General features: G+C 40.3%; 3 protein-coding genes across 3 annotated transcripts in view; 2 read left to right on the forward strand and 1 right to left on the reverse strand.

Annotated features, from left to right (window-relative positions):
• Positions 1-153: 153 nt before the first annotated feature.
• On the forward strand, positions 154-3,897 carry emc7b (ER membrane protein complex subunit 7b). The gene is made up of 5 exons (XM_083898249.1): positions 154-480; positions 1,980-2,099; positions 2,234-2,372; positions 2,766-2,846; positions 3,013-3,897. Exons 1-5 carry the CDS (start codon positions 245-247, stop codon positions 3,169-3,171), a joined length of 735 nt encoding a protein of 244 aa, XP_083754375.1. The 5' UTR covers positions 154-244; the 3' UTR covers positions 3,172-3,897.
• Positions 3,898-6,711: 2,814 nt separating this feature from the next.
• On the reverse strand, positions 6,712-8,235 carry chrm5b (cholinergic receptor, muscarinic 5b; the record flags this gene model as incomplete). The annotated part of the gene is made up of 1 exon (XM_083899113.1): positions 6,712-8,235. One exon carries the CDS (start codon positions 8,233-8,235, stop codon positions 6,712-6,714), a length of 1,524 nt encoding a protein of 507 aa, XP_083755239.1.
• Positions 8,236-8,890: 655 nt separating this feature from the next.
• The window catches only part of aven (apoptosis, caspase activation inhibitor), a gene marked incomplete at its 5' end in the record, with an annotated part of 39,840 nt that continues 31,518 nt past the window's right edge, over positions 8,891-17,212 (forward strand). The window contains 2 exons of the mRNA XM_083898807.1: positions 8,891-9,118; positions 12,791-12,977. Coding sequence (XP_083754933.1) covers positions 8,891-9,118; positions 12,791-12,977 — 415 coding nt within the window. The remainder of the gene's footprint in view (positions 9,119-12,790; positions 12,978-17,212) is intronic.

Consider the following 17,212-nt stretch of genomic DNA (forward strand, 5'->3'; position numbering starts at 1 on the left):
AACGTAGTGCATGTTCTGTAAGGTACGAGCCAGTAGGAGAGGAGTGTCATTGACCGCTTGAGCAATAAAGTTTTTGTTTTCGTTTAGTGACGTCATCTTCAGCGCAGACAGCTGATGCGCCGACTCCTCTCTGCTCCTTCCTTCCGTCTCCTGAATCTCTCGCTATCATCAGTACATGTCGACGCACACACGGCTATAGTTACACCTTATTTTAATATATTTTTGTAAAGGCACACAGACAGTGATGTTGCTGCACAGTGACCGGTTACCGCTGCTGTGGCTCTACGCGCAGGCTGTGCTCGCCGTGGCGTGGTGTTTCGCCGACTTGGAAACGGGGCCTGGCGCAGGTGTACAGGCACAGGCGAACGGAGATCGCTTCAAAATCGAGGGCAGGGCGATTGTCCCCGGCGTCAAACCACAGGACTGGGTCTCCACGGCCAGAGTCACGGTGGAAGGCGAAGAATACATCGGCTTTTTAAGGTAAGAAACGGCCCACGGCTTCAACTGCTAACTGGCTAGCTGGTTAGCAAGGCTAGGTAGCATTAGCTTCGCCAGCTAGCCCGAGTGGGTGTTTTGAATTGCTAATGTTGTTAGCTAACGACAGATACGACTGTTAATGAATTATGTTGAATTGTCGTGGGTTTCATTCGTCTCAGCTGGAACGAATGTATTTATCGCAATATTCAGGACTATAACGGCGGAAGTTAGTGTCAACAAAACAATAACCGTCGTTAGGGACGTGTCTGTTGTTGATGTTTAACCTCGGTTTCGGTCATGTATTGGAGTACTGCTATGCTTCCCATATGTCCTATGTTTAAGCTTTTCAAATTTACTTTTGTCCAACGGCTACAATTAGCTTAAACAAGTCCATTGTTACCTATTGTTTATCTAGCACAATGTTGGACTTATTGACGATATCCAATATGTCGACAGTGGTTTGGTCGATAACCGATACTATACGTGTGTCTATATACACTACAGAGACCATTTAGTTTCTTCTGTAGAGAAATCAACAATAACAATATTTTTTCGTACATATGTCACAACAGAAATAAATAAGCAGCAATGAAAAAAATCAATGAAGTCAAGGAGGTGGGAGCTTTTTCAGCCTACTATTTTAGTCATGAGTCATATCTGCGGATCTTGCTTACCGATGTCCAATAATGTATTTTAAAACCAATATTTGCCAATACCTATATTGTGCCGATAATATCAAAATAATAACAATAGTCAAAATAATAGAGACGCCTGTCAACATACCCCAATGCAGTTGAACAGCATCTCAAAGGACCACTTCCTGAAATATTATTGAAGCACCATGTTTTTACACAGACTAAAAAACTTGATTCTACTCTTCATGTAAGGTTTTGTTGTTGTTGCTGAATTATGACCTTTGACTATGTATTGAATCGGATCATATAGAATATGCAGTTGGAAGTATCTAAAAATATGAATAATAAATTGGATGTAAAGTCTGGCATTTTGAATCTACTTATCTGTTCTCCTCTGGCAATATTAACAAGGTATTTTTCACCCAGATAACTGCCACTCACTGGATACTCTTTTTTTCAGACCGTTCTCTATATCCCTAATGAAGATTGTGTGTGAAAATCCCAGTAGATCTGGAGTTTTTTGAAATAGGTTGCTAGACAAGCCCGTCTGGCAACAACAACTACGCCACATTCGGAGTCTCTTTTATCCTCCCTCATTATAATGCTCTCTTTGAACCTGAGCAGGGGGGCTGATTAAATATTTGCATTGAAAAGCAGTAGAACAGGCAAACCTTTAAATGTGTCCAGTGAGAGTTCATTAGTGTTATCTGAGACGACGCGCGTAACCGTTACTGGACGTTACATCATGACAACATGCCTGTGTGCCTACACTTGAGATTTGGTTACTAACCCTTTAGTTTGCTCGGATGAAATGAACACGTGCAGCTTGTGTGAGCTCTAAATGGTCTGATTGTCACATTGTTACAGAACCGATGGAAGTTTTGCTGTGAACGATGTCCCTTCGGGGTCTTACGTGGTGGAAATCATCTCCCCAGGTTATAGGTTTGAACCGGTGCGTGTTGATATCACATCCAAGGGCAAAATGAGGTAAGATTAAAAGCTAAAGAAGCTAAAAAACAAAAGCGCTCGCCACTGTTAATGCTGAGTCAGCCCTGCTTATTCATTTTGGCTTCTGCCCTAAAGCAACTGTGTCCCACTAAAGTAACCGTGTCACTTCACAGGGCGCGCCTGGTTAACCACATCAAGACCTCAGAGGTAATCCGGCAGCAATATCCTCTTCAAATCAAGGCCAGCGGCCCTCAAAGCTATTTCATGAAGAGGGAGACCTGGGGCTGGACAGACTTCCTCATGAACCCAATGGTAAAGACAAGTGATTATGCGACAAGCACTCAAGATGGGTTTAGATTCAGCTTAGTCTGCGGGCGAGGAAGTGGAAGGTGATCTTACAGGCGATAGGGAAACAATCATTTTTAAAACCTAACGCTGTGAAAGTCACCTTGAGATCTTCTGTTGTGAGAAAATCAATAAGCAAAGTTATTAAACTAGGGTTAAGAAGTTTATTCTGCTGGTGCAGAAGCTCTGTTTTTCATTTCTATATATTAGAAGTTTTTTATTGTCATATCAGAACTTGTTACCACGCTTCTTTCTTTATTGAATTCTTCACATATCTAAGCATAGTCTATATGCTAGGGTTAAATATGAATCAACTACATTACTTGTCACTTAAATCTCATGTATATGCTGCTCCTACAGGTCATGATGATGGTTCTGCCTCTGCTGATCATTGTTCTGCTGCCCAAAGTGGTCAACACCAACGACCCGGAGATGAGGAAGGTAAAACTTCTCAATAGTGTTCTATCAAACATACACTTAAGTTCATTTGTAACATCAAAATTCAGGGGGATACCACTCGCGTCGTAACTGTATGAAACTTCAGTGTAAATGATGTACGCGAAGGATTTTTCATCTTTAATTAATGGGCCACTTCCATGTCACGCAGGAAATGGAGCAGTCCATGAACATGCTGAACCCCAACCCCGAGCTTCCCGACGTCTCCGAGCTCATGACCAAGCTCTTCTCCGGATCCAAGGGCTCCAGCAAAGCGAGCAGCAGCAGCAGCAGCAGCAAAGGCACCCGGCTGGCTGCGAAGAGGAGGTAGTACCACACTGTACTGCTCTGTACTGTACTGTACTCACCGTCTCCGCAATCTGCTCATAGACGAACGAGTTACGCAAGATGGAAGCAAGATTTTTAAGTCTTTTTTTCTTTTTTCCTTATTGTACAGTTTTCCTTGTTAATAGATGTTTTGAGCGCATCTTGAGTTCTATTACTCTACTGAAAACTGAGCTAAAATAAGATTTTTGTTTTCCCATACTGCACTGAAATCTCTCTTAACTCAACTAGAACGTTGAAATTCTTCATTTGCTCTACTGCTCTTCAAACTGCTCTTCCTCCTTTACTGTGCTAATAACCCTTCTTTGTTAATAACTCTTCCACTGCTGCTAATTCCCCCCCGAACTTATACATAACTCAGAGACTTTTGTTTTTGTTTTTTTTTGTTTCAGTGCTATGACTGTGAATGATGGATTTGAATTTTAAGACGAAATATAAATTCCTATTTAAGAACGCGTAGATAATAAAACATCAACGGTAATATAACAGTTTTGTTTTTATTTCACATTTTCTGTATTTGGTTGAAATACTCTCTCCTGTTTTTATGACTCATTGCCAGAATTTACAGAGTGTACATACGGTACTGTGTGACGAAGGACTTAAATTAAAGTGATATATATAATATAATACAGGCAGGTCAGAGAGTGAAAAAGAGCTGAATGGTTGCTTTTTAAGATCTTGGGAGTGTAACTGGCTTTACTTTAAATAAAGCAGATGGTTAAAAAGACCTTATTAACATCACAAATACATGTGTCGGTGATATTTATCGATTTTTAGCATCATGACTCAAGGTGTGTTTTCTGCAGAGTGTTGCGTGAATGCAGCAGGACTGTTGATGTTGACCTGACTTGTGATTATATTCACATATACTAATCATTTCTGAACAGTTGAGATTTAACGATAAGTCATTTTAATGGGTTTTTCCCCTTAGAGACTGTTAAAATACAAATATAGTGAGATCTGTTCCCTGTGAGGAAAAATTCACGCCATCTTAATGGTTTTAAGAATTTATTTAAAAAAAAAATTGGATCAGATTCAACAACAAATGTTCATTCAGACAAAAAAAAAATCTAAATTTGTATTGATCACACCAGAACACACTGACTCACTTTCACAGAACTCCACAGACGCACAGCGAGCACAGATTAGTTGCCTTCGGAGCGCGACGTCACATCATCGAGCGACACGGACGTTACGACGTCGCTCGTCCAGTAGGGGGACACAGTGGTAGCTTCTCCAAAGGTTGTTGTTTTTCTTACAGTGACATAATATCGACGAAAGTAAAGTTGCCATCCGTATATAACACTCTCCCCGCATGTCGTATTAACACTGAAACTAATGCACAGATTAGCCCTTTAACACAATTATCTCATAGAAAGAGCCAAGAAACAAACAAACGAACAGAAATTCACTTGACCACATACATATATATATATATATACTGTTTATATACTGTAATAATTTACATGTATCATCTGTGAACAGAGCCAGTGACATTGGCTCTCTGTATAATATAAATACTTAATATGTAAGATTACATTATGCCCTTTATATACAGTGCAAGTGGAGGAAAAAAGGAGGTGAACAAGTTGAAAATACTGAACGTATGTTGTTTACGAAACAAAATGGATCATCCGTCAAACTTGAGGAGGAGGAGCAGCGGCTACAGATGTCTGCTCACCTCTTAGATACACTCACCGGCCACTTTAATAGGTACACGGAGCTCTTAATTAACTTCATTAAGTAGCACTCTGTGTGGTCTTCTGCCGCTGTAGACCATCTGTATCGAGGTCCTGCGTGCTGTGCGTGCCTTTTATTATGAAGGGTGATTAATTAAATTGCCTTGCTTCTCTATTACGGACGTTAATTATTCGCTAAAGCTACAACGCGAACGTTCTATCGTTGATTACGTCTATAATAACAAATTGTTCTGCTCCAATTTGTGGTGTCTAAATTCATCTCGAACCCTGCGTTACTTTCAGTGTCTGTCGAGCTTAGAATATTCAAATATTAGGATGGCATTTTTGCATTTCTAACCAGTCTAGCCACTCTCCTCGTGTGCAGAGAAGTGCTGTACTCTCGATATTTTCTCTTTTTCTGACCATGCTCTAAACCCGAAAAATGGTTAAGTGTGAAAATCCCATTAGATTTTGGCGGCAGCAACTATGCCTCACTTAAATCACCTGATTTAAACTCGGGGATGCATGATGTTATCGGCACAGTATCGGTATCCTCCGATATGACTAATGAATAAAACGGTACGTACAACTTCTATGGTTGCGCCCACCCCATTTTTGACTTTTTTTAATGTTTATTTATGAGTGCTGGGCACGCTAACGCACAACGAGTTTCCATGACGACTGACCGGAAAAAGAAGTGCGTGAGGTCATGTTTACGTGACTCCCGATTGTTAAAACGAGTCTCTAAAATAACGCTAAACTTAAAAAAACAGGCGCACACATACGCAGCACACAGGTACGCTGGTTATTTGTAGCGCTGCTGTTTTCGTTTCATAAACACACCGCTCCAGTTTGACTGTAGGCACGCTAACGCAGCTAAAGGAGCTAACGGAGCTAGCACACATACGCAGTACACAGGTACGCTCGTTATTTTTAGCTCTGCTATTTTCGTTTCATAAACACACCGCTCCAGTTTGACTGTAGGCACGCTAACGCCGCTAAAGGAGCTAACGGAGCTAGCACACGTACGCTGATTATTTGTAGCGCTGCTATTTTCGTTTCATAAACACACCGCTCCAGTTCGACTGTAGGCACGCTAACGCCGCTAAAGGAGCTAACGGTGCTAGCTGATGAACGGTGCCTGGACTCCGGTGCCGCGTCACGTAAACACGACGTCACGCACGTCTTTTTCTGGCCAGTCATCATGGAAAAGCGTCAGGCGTTAAGGTGCGTTAACGTTGACACTGTTAACAGCCGCTGACGCCATTAACCGCCGCTAACGCGTTAGCGTGCCCAGCACTATTATTTATATCCCCATCTGCTGTGATGCGAGTATGGAAAATATTGTTACTTTTTGCAGTCACGCTCAGAAAATATCGCACGTATATCGGTATCTGTTATCGGCCCAAGCACGCTTGATATGTGGGCAAAAAGTCCAATATCGTGCACTCCTAGTCTAAACTTCATTATGTCTACATGCATTAAGTTGCTGCCATGTGATTGTTTGATTTAGATAATTGCATTAACGAGCAGTTGAATAGGTGTACCTAATAAAGTGACCAGTGAGACTATATTCCGTTTTTGTCCTTTTCGTCGTCAGGCTAACAGACGCCGACTGAAGCGACCGTCGAAAAAAATGAAATCTGAACTCAATTGCAAGAACCTTCATCGGGCAGTTTCAAAGTGCTGCATCAGGCTCAGAACATTTTCCACCAACCATGTACATCTAACACAGAAATCGCATGCAGCACGTCATGCTGAAGACGACCACCAACGACGGGAGACGTCGAGAAGATCTACGCGTTGGCAAAAGGTCGGATTAAAATGTGTCGGGGGGGAAAACCACATCAAGTCATTTTATTGTTCACGTTCTGGTTTTGTCCACACCAGTACAGCTTGTCCTCGCCTCTCCTCCTCCTCCTCCACTGGCAGAGCAGCAGCATCCTGAAGGTCTTCTGGAAGGTTTTGTTGCACAGGGCGTAGCACATGGGGTTGATGGTGCTGTTGACGTAGCACAGCCAGTAGCCCAGGTGCCACAGCGACGTCGGGATGCACTTGGTGCAGAACGTGGAGATGAGCACCATGATGTTGTACGGCGTCCACGTGAGGATGAAGGCCAGGAGGATGGCGCTGAGCGTCTGCGCCGCCTTCTTCTCCTTCACCAGCACCATCCTCTTCCTCTTGGTGATCTGGCTCTTCAAGGTGGGGTCTATGGGTTTGGAGGTGGTGGAGGAGGCGGACGGCGAGGCGTTCTTGGCCGGCTGCTCCGTGTGTGGCGGGCAGGGAGCTGCGGATACCGGGTTGCCGTTGTTCCCCTTTGAGCCAGGTCTGAACTTGTAAGAGATGAACTTTTTGCTGGTCTTCTTCTGAGGAGAAGAAAAATACTGGTCTTCTGTGAAATCGGTCACCTGTCCGTTCTTGCTCTGACCGCCGCTCTGCTCCTTGAAGGAGCCTTGCGGGGTCTCTAAGGAAACGTGATGCTCCTCCTCCTCGGACGAGGTGTAGCTGTTGAAGGACGTGATCTGGTCTGCTTTCACCCACGCCTCGTCCGACCTCGTGGTCGTCTTTGTGGCGTTGCTTTGGTTCGACGAGGACCAGGAGGCCTGACTCCGGTCTCTCCTCTCTCTGGTGAAGTGAAAGCAAGAGTGGATAACGGTCTTCTGGGGTTTCGTCCCCTCTGGAATGTGTTCCGTCGCGAGCCCTTGCAGCTCGGCCAGATCTTTGGTCCGTTTTTGTGTCTCCTTGTAGATCCTGCAGTACAGGATCGTCATGACGGAGACGGGGATGTAGAAAGCAGCAATAGCCGTCCCGAATGTGATCACAGGCTCGGTTAAAAACTGGATTTGGCACTGGTCTGCGGGAACTTTTCTCTCCCCGACAAAGTACTGCCAGCACAGGATGGGCGGCGCCCAGAGGACAAAAGACACCAGCCATGCGAGGCCTATCATGATGGCAGCTCTCTTTGGAGTCCTCTTTGCCCTGTAGGTCAGCGGCCTCGTGATGGAGAAGTACCTGTCGAAGCTGATGACGAGCAAGTTCATAACCGAAGCGTTGCTGGCGACGTAATCCACCGCGAGCCACAGGTCGCACGCCAGGTTCCCCAAGGACCAGTAGCCCATCAGGATGTACGTGGTGTACAAGTTCATGGACAGCACTCCTATGATGAGGTCGGCGAACGCCAAACTCAGGAGGTAGTAGTTGTTCACAGTCTTCAGCTGGCTGTTGACCTTGAAAGACAGCATCACCAGCACGTTCCCGACGATGGTGATCAAACTGACGATGGCCGACACAGTCGCGATGGCGATGGCCTCCCACAGGCTGTGAGGAGCAGCGTGGACGTGTGACGAGTTGCCAAAGGTGCTGTTCTCCATGATTAGTGATGTCGGGTGAGTGTGAAGAATCCCACTGTCTGCCTCTGTGTGGTATGATCAGCTGAAATTAAAAGATAAAACAGTCATGAGACACAAAGGCACACAATCACCATCGTTGTTGTTGTCTTTTGTGAACATTGTGTCCCACAACATCACTTCTGATACAGGTTTTTTCATTATAATGATGGCTTTAGAATTCATTTTATTTTTTTCATCAAAGTAGAATTTTATTTCCATTGACAACCAGATAATAATAACATTTAAGGTGTTAAATAGGATTTAAATTTTGTTTATCTGTTGAAAATAATAAAATATGTATATTTATTTATAAACATATTTTAGGGATGGAAAACAAATATTTCTTATTAATATAATGAATTCTACATGTATTATTATTATTATTATCATCATCATTATCATTATTTTTAAATATAATTAATGTTCTACATGTAGTATTATTATTGTCATCATCATTATTATTATATGGACACGCAGATCTGAAATATGTTTGTTAAAATAATAAACGCAGACTGCATAATAACTTGGTCCAACTGTAACCCGGAACCTTTCGAATGCTATTTATCGTCGTCGGACAGCATTGACTGTAACACCGCGGTCCCTCATGGTAAACTAACCGGCTGTGTCAGTGACAGCAATGGAGGGAAAAGTGAGCCGAGGCAGAGGAGGCGTTTGGAGAAGAGGCGGCGGCGGCCGGGGCGGCCACGACGGTGACGGCGGTGGAGGCGGTGGAGGTGGTGGAGGTGGCGGTGACCACCGGGGAAGAGGCCGAGGAGGTCACCACCGTGGCCGAGGCAAGAGGGACCACTACCGCGGTCGTGGACGCGGCGGGGGAGGCGACCAGGCAGCGGCGTTCCAGTACCGGGTGAGAGACACATTAGCGTGATTGAGCTCCCGTTCACCTGCTCTGCCAAACTACATTAAAAACTTTGTTAAATGTTAAAGTTTCTCCTCCTCGCTGTGAAAACACACACGTCCTCATAATATAATTTTAAACTTAGTTCGTCATCCACTTTAATTCGGCTTAATTAGCTGTCACTTTAGAGTAATTTTCAGCAGCTTATTAGCACTGAAATACTCTGCAGGGAGCGCAGACTCTGCCAAGCACTGCTGCGAAAAACTTAGAAATATTCACATTTATGCTTCGTGGACTAAAGTCCCTGCCAAAATTATGCAAATGTCTATGATATATGTGTTTTACAAAGTCGCAGTGCATCCTCTGAAGTTAGTTTCAGTGCTTAAGTTGTTAATTATATTCATTTAATCATTTTGCCCTAGAATTGTGGCGTTTATTACACTACGGACTAGCATGATGCATATAATGGAATTCTGCCATTATTTACATCAGGGTTTCTCACTCCTGGTCCTGGGGAGCCACTGTCCTCCATGTTTTCCAATCAGCTGTGTTTGAGCAGGGAAACATCTAAAACATGGAGGACGGTGGCTCCCACGGGACCAGGAGTGAGAAACCCTGATGTATAGTATCAGATGTGCATAATGTCAAGTAGAAAAATGATTTTCTATGAATTATTATTTTTACTTTTCTTTTTAAATTGCCAGATATAGATACATACATATGTTTTATCGTTTGGAAAAACTGACTTTGCAGCATTATTTTGAGACTAGAAATGTGTAAATTTACATAGACAAGGTCATAATCTACCCCAAATAAATAAAAAGTAATCACCTGAATATGACTGTTTTTCTTTTCTTGTTTTTTTTCTTTATACATATAATGGAATTCTGCCATTATTTACATCAGGGCTTCTCACTCCTGGTCCTGGGGAGCCACTGTCCTCCATGTTTTCCAATCAGTTGTGTTTGTGCAGGGAAACATCTAAAACATGGAGGACAGTGGCTCCCATGGGACCAGGAGTGTTGCATAGTAGAAAGATGCTTTTCTATGAATTATTATTATTTTTTTTATTTTAAATGTCCAGATTTACATTTATATACATACATACATATGTTTTGTCGTTTAGAAAAACATACTTTTTGAGACTAGAAATGTGTAAATTTACATAAACATGGTCATTTTCTGCCCAAATAATTAAAAAGTCATCATCAACAGAATATGGTTGTTGTGGTTAATCAGCTGTCAGATACATTTGTCTACTTCAAGTGTTAAATTGCACATATTGAAACCGCAGTGGAGTGTCGTAGTGATCTCATGCAGCACTTTGACATTGTCATCATACACTACAGGCCTCGGATGTGGCACTAGAGGGTTCATCTTAATTTCCACTGGGCTGTTGTTCAGTCAGTCGATCTCCTCCTGCCATGCTAACAACAGAATTAGAAAAGGGAAACAATAGGGGCTCTGTGATTGCAATCATAAAAAGCACTCTTTGGTTCATAGGGGCTCCTTGATTGCAATCATAAACATCTCCTTTGGTGCATCCATGGCTACCACGCGGTCTTTGATGATACTGTTTTGCTTTTTTTTTCATAAGTTTTGACAAAGCACCACGAAAAAAAAATAATAAAAATAAAACCCATGGCTTTTGTCGCACAACTCCTGCTCCACGTTTCCATGACAACATAATGAGGAGCTTTGTGCAGTGATCTGACAACACGCACTGAAATCTGTGACTCAGACAAGTTAAATGGCTTCAGTTTTTTCCGTGTAACATGCCTTTCACCTTGACCCCCATGTTAGGCTTTAGTCAGTAAGTGAGTGCTAGGTGATAGAACCTGCTCTCTAACTCGTAGTTCATGGAGCACCATTAATGGTAATGTTGGAGTTCCATTTTGTTCCTGTCGAAGGATTTCCTCCTCATAAACTCGGATTAACATATAGTATATATGTATATGTATATATTTTAAAAATAGGACATTTTTTAATTGCAAAAGCCAAGTTTTTATGCAGCTATACCAGATTTCATGAGGTGGTGGAGCATCTGTGGTAGAGTTTTTAGGGCAATCTGTCGGTGGCAGTTGCTGAGTAATGTTTCTTTGGTATTTTTGGAATGGTGAGTCAGCGTTAACATCTATTTCTTGAATGGGAATGCTGAGTCATTATAATGTCATCATGTTTTGTACATGTTTGGTTGCTGTGTCCTACATTGTTTGTAGTTTTATTAGTTGTTGAGTTTTACTGCTGAGTCAGCGATTCCCAGGCATCCTAGCTATTGTTTTCCCGGTTTCTTTAGTCGTCTCAGCATTCCATCTCTTTCTCAGTCAGAAATGCTGAGTCATTGTAATATCATCTGTTGCCAGTTTTGGTTGCCATCTCCAACATTTTTACAACTTATACATCAGAAATGTTTGGCTTGTTCAGGACATGCTTGCTTCATTTTTCGGACTTTTATAGTTTTTGAGATATTTCTGACACCTTTCTACCACCGGTCATGACTGGACCGAAGATCAAAGTAGAGCTGCAACTAACGATTATTTTCGTAATCGATTAATCTGTCGATTATTTTCTCGATTAATCGATTAATCGGTTGGTCCATAAAATGTCAAAATGTTAAAAAACGTTGATTAGTGTTTAGTGTGTGGAAATTATGATGTTTTTGAATTTCTTGTTTTGTCCACAAACCAAAATGATTCAGTTTTAATGATTTATTTGTTATGTGGAGCAAAGAAATGAAGAAAATATTCACATTTAAGAAGCTAAAACAATCAGAAATCTTGTTTTAATCATGAAAAAAGCTTCGAACCGATTATCGATTATCAAAATAGTTGGCGATTAATTTAGTAATCGATTAATAATCGATTAATCGATTAATCGTTTCAGCTCTAGATCAAAGTGTTACAGACAATTTTTAATCCCATAAGAAATGAATAGAGAGTGCAGATTAAAGGTAAATGGCATTGAGCACTCATTACTGAACCTTTAATCAAACTCAAGAGCCAGTGATTTAGTATTTAGTTTGTATAAATCTAACAACCATGCCGAAGAAGAGTAAAAGGAGATCTTCTCAGGTAACTTCTCATTACACTATTTTTGTCATAATGCCCATGATTTGTCCCCAGAGAAAAATTAAACAATGCTATGCAATGTCAGAAATATTGAATGGTACTGGACCTAAAAAGCCTCAGTGCTCCTCTCAGAAATGTCTTGGCGATAGGACGAGAATATTGAGGGTTTGCCGTAAAATATAGAGACGCTGCCAAGAGGAAGTTGATAACAGACTGTAGCAGTTTTCTAACCTGTGTATGTTTTTGGACTTTGAGAGGAAACTGGAGAACATGGGTAGGACATGCAAAACCCCATGCAGACAGGCCGTCGGTCAGAGTGGGTCACAAAACCTGTTTTTTTCTTTGCTCTAAGGCAAAGTGGCTACAATCCAAAAACAATTTAAAGTATAAAGAAAAGGAAAAGTCTCTTTAAAATGGTGTGTAAATTGGATGAGATTCAGTCGGATACAGAAACAGCTGGTAACCTGAAACAAACCCACCGCATCAGCTCTTTGTTGTTCCACACGGGGAAACGAACGTTGAGTGAAATTTGGTGTGACGGCGCCTGCTGTGTAGCCCGACATGAAATTTTAATAAAATGATTTTGGTGTCTCCGTGTCATGTTCCCTTCCAGGATCAACGTGACGGAGACAGCGCCGGGGAGGAGGACGAGGAGGAGGAGAAGAAGAGGGGGGGGTCTTTCTCCAGGAGGAAGCTGGAGTCAAACTGGGATCGTTATCAGGCGTCGGAGCGACAGGAGCCCGACGATGACACGCCCGCTCAGAGGGGAACAGATTACCACGTCCTGCTCGAGTCGGCAGGTAAGGGAGAGGCGGACGTGAAAGGTTCCCGTTGTGTTTTCGACAGCCGCTTTTCTGCGACTCAGCCGACTCGAATTGAGCGCCCCTTTTTTTTATTCCAAACAACAAAAAACACTGGTCTTTCAGCTCATCTCACACTTGACACTGGCCCTCTTCAGGTGTTGAGGAACGAGCTGAGTCAACAGATGAGTGGCTGTTGAGGAAACGGAGCAGATTTCTAAGGCAATACGGATAATCGTAACTCCTTCATGTGTTCGTTTTGACGTAAATTGCGCTCGCCAGTGTCAAATACTCCACTTAGTGTGATTGTACTTTTCTAAAGTTGTCTCTCAGTGTCTAATTAGCTAAAAGGGAATGTCTGCAGGCTTCAGGGACTTTAATTGCTCTGGTCTGGACACTGCTGTCGGACACGGGCCTTGTTGTTTGCTCATTTCAGCCTCGGTGGTCAGCGTTTGGCGGCCTGTGTGTTGACATTTCTTTTTTTTTTCCCCCAGAGGAGGGAAACGTGAGAGAGCTCCGTGTGTCTTATTAGAGCTTCGCTCAAGATTTATTGATTCTTAGGGGGAAAAGAAAAGGGCTCGATGGCGGCCGCCGTCACCTTTAGCTCTCGCGTCTCACGTCGAGTTAAATAAGACAGACGAGTAAATGTCGTCTGCGTTGCTGCGGTTTTAGATTTCTGGCACTTGTTAAGGAGTCGCTCGCTGCTGTCGAGGTTTTAGGAGGAGGAAAAACGACTTTGCCGGCTTCTGACCTATAAACAAATGTGTGTTGTAAACAGAAGTAAACACAAAACACTGTCTCGTTACTGAGGTGGCAGCTCGAGACGCTGTGAGGTTGTGGAAACTATTCAAGTTATGGAATACTTTGGCCACCAAATCTGTCCTCGGTTAAACTCTTTAGACATTAGACATTAATGATGTTTGAAATAGCAATAAGCTGATGTTGATACAGATGTCTCGCTTTTACAGTATGTTTAATACCGTCATAAAAATAGTACTTTCTGTCATCAAAATAACAGTTTCAGCCTCCAGTGAATCAATTGCAAGAATTTCTCAGCAAACAGAGAGAGGGCTACAACGATAAATCAATTATTAACTCACTACTAAACTAATTAGTTGAACTAATTGAACTATTTTGATGCCTGATTTGAGTTTAAATGATTAAAACAAGCTCTAGGATTTTTAAAATGTGAATGTTTTCTCCAATTTTGCGTTTTGAGAAAAAAAAATCTGTTTTCAACAATTTATGACATTTTAGGTAGAGATAGACCGATATGTTTTTTTCAAGGCCAATACCGGTTATTAGTCGTCAAGGAGGCCGATAACCGATATTTGGACCCGATATTAAGTTGCAGTAAAAGTGAAAATATTGGCACCAACACTTAACTTTAACATTTAAATGCCTTTAAGCATATGTTTATTAAGCAGATTTTCAGATTTGCAACATGTTAAAGATTTTTTTTTTTTTAATTTAAATCTGAAACAATAGAGATTTTTAGGGATCAAACAATTAATTGAATAATTGAGAAAATAATCAACGGATTAATAAATGGTGAAATTAATCATTAGTTAAAGCCAGAATTCAGTTTTAATTATCACCTCATTTGAAAATAAACAAAAATCTCTGTCAAATCTTTCACTTTCTGAAGATGTTCTACCTTATTTTCTATAATAGTTAAGTTTTAATGAGCCGCTTTTCTTCTTTGATGATGTTAAACTTAACAAGATTCCCCTGAATGTTCCCTCTGTGCTCAGACCTTCACACCACATTCATCTCTTTTCTTTTTAAGGACTTTGTTTGTGACTTCTAAAACACAGTAGTCACAAGCAGCTCTCGTGTTTTTGTAAATAAAGAGTTTAGTGGCTGTGCTATTTGGTATGTGTTCATACCAAACTTCACTTCACTAAAGAATTCTACATTTTTAATTCAGTGTTAATTAAAAAAGATTGGCTTTTTACCCATATTCATATTAGATAGATGTTTATACTGATAATAGACCAATTGTGTGTTTTTCAGGCATCTAATTAGATTTCCCCCAGCTTCACTAATGCTGTGTATCTTTGCTGTTAAACTGGCAAATGTATATATATATACATTTTTCAATACATCTATATATATATATATATATATATATATACACATATAATATCAACAGAAGATTGATTCATATGTATTCTGATCAATTGTGAGTTGTTTTTCAAGCATATTTATATCAAATTATGTTTTTAAAGCTTCACTAATATAGAGATTTATGCGTTGTATGTTTTCTGTTAAATTGAAATAATGTTACACTCTTTCAAAATATGATTGAACCAACAATAGGTGGATAGTTGTCAGGTAAATTCTTTTGTTTCACAAAAAATGCTTAGTTGTATTTACTATAATTAACTCAAGAATCATTTATTTTATTTATTTTTATTTCGATTGTTGACCAACTCTTTTTGTATAATACACACAGCATATAATACGTCTAGTTTTACGCACATTATGTTCCACTTGCTATCGTCGTGTCTTTATAAATCTCTGTTCTGTGTGGACGGACGCAGAGTATATTTAGAGGCAAAATAATAAAAGAACTCGACTCTGACTCAGGCTGTGTTGCAGTTCTGATCTTGGCCCTTTCATTACAGGCACGTTGAAAACACCTTGATATATAAAAAAGTACAAATTTCACTTCTCTTTGTTTTCCTCTCACCCGGTCGCTCTCTCTCTCTCTCTCTCTTGTTATCATGACGAGTACGTTTCATAACACACTGCTGCTGCTGCAGGTCGTGGAGTCCTTCACTCTATAAACTGTGTCTACATCCACCTGTGAAAGTGGAGATAGAGCTGAAAGGATGATGCAGTGTTGCATCAGCAATTCTAGTATGAAATTCAGTTCTATGTGTTTAAGATGGCCTTATTTAAACTGCTGAGGTGAAGGAGTTTATTACTGAAATGAAATTAAATGCATCTTACATTTTTAACTGTCTGTTATGTTAAAATCCAGTTTATGTAATAACATTATATTGGCCAGATGTATAGGTTTACTGTGGTGTTGGTGTGTGATGTTTATGGAACCGGTCATCTTCACACAACCATCGCTAAATGTGCGTTAAAAAAAGTCAATATATTTGTTGTCAGCATTTAATTGAAATCTGGTCAAAAAAGTCAACATTTAAAAATTATTATTAAATTATTAAAAAAAAAAATTATAAATAATATCAAAAAAAATTTTACATTCAGCACCTTATGTGCCAAAAATGTGCACTCCTTCATAACTGCAATTAAACATGATATACATACTGTATATACTTTTTTACTCTTTCAGTTGGTTGAAGCAACATCAAACCTGATTATTAACAAAAACAAACATTGAAAAAAAACAAAACATTAACCCTTTAAATACCAGTTTGTTCAAATACAATTGTCATATTTGCCATATACTATATGATGATATAATTTAAACTCACAATGAAAGCATATTATATTATAGAAAGCACAATGATTTTGGTCAGGGGGATGAAAAACCTTTTGTTTGTGATGAGTTTCAGTGGCGACACTTTATGTCCATAAGGTAAAGAGTGCTACTATTTATTTTACACAGGTTGTTTTAGTCACGTCAGAGGAACACAAGTCCATATTTTAATACATAACCATATATATGACTATATAATATATAAATATATATATAAATTGATTAATCTCTCGATTGTTTTGTCTGTAAAATGTCAGAAAATGTTGAAAAATTTTGATCCAAACCTGGAAATTATAATATGTTCTGAAATGTCTTGTTTTGTCCTCAAACCGAAATTATTCAGTTTTAATGATTTCTTTGTTATACGGAGCAAAGAAACCAGAATATATTCCCATTTTGTTTTAATTATGAATAATAATAATAATAATATATATACCTATAGGGTAACGCTTTCTTTTACAGTCCCCTAATTACCTGGTATTTAGCTGGTAAATTCATGGTAACACTAAAGTGTTGCTAGGTAATTACCAAGGGTAATAAGATAAGTAAATACAGTGAAACCGTTGCCAAAATACTGGGTAATGCACGGTAATGTACTCGGTAAGTAAAGTAAAACTGTACTGTAAAAGAAAGCCAAGCTTGTTTCCATGTAATTACACACATTTTTAGGGTTAGGTTTGTTAGATTACCCCTTGGGTAAATAGCTAGTAATTAGGTACCTGCTTATTACCAGTTTATAACCCAATAATACACTTACATTTACCATAGTTTTGCCATA

The sequence above is a fragment of the Microchirus variegatus genome (genome assembly GCF_963457635.1).
Source record: "Microchirus variegatus genome assembly, chromosome: 12".
NCBI lineage: Eukaryota > Metazoa > Chordata > Actinopteri > Pleuronectiformes > Soleidae > Microchirus > Microchirus variegatus.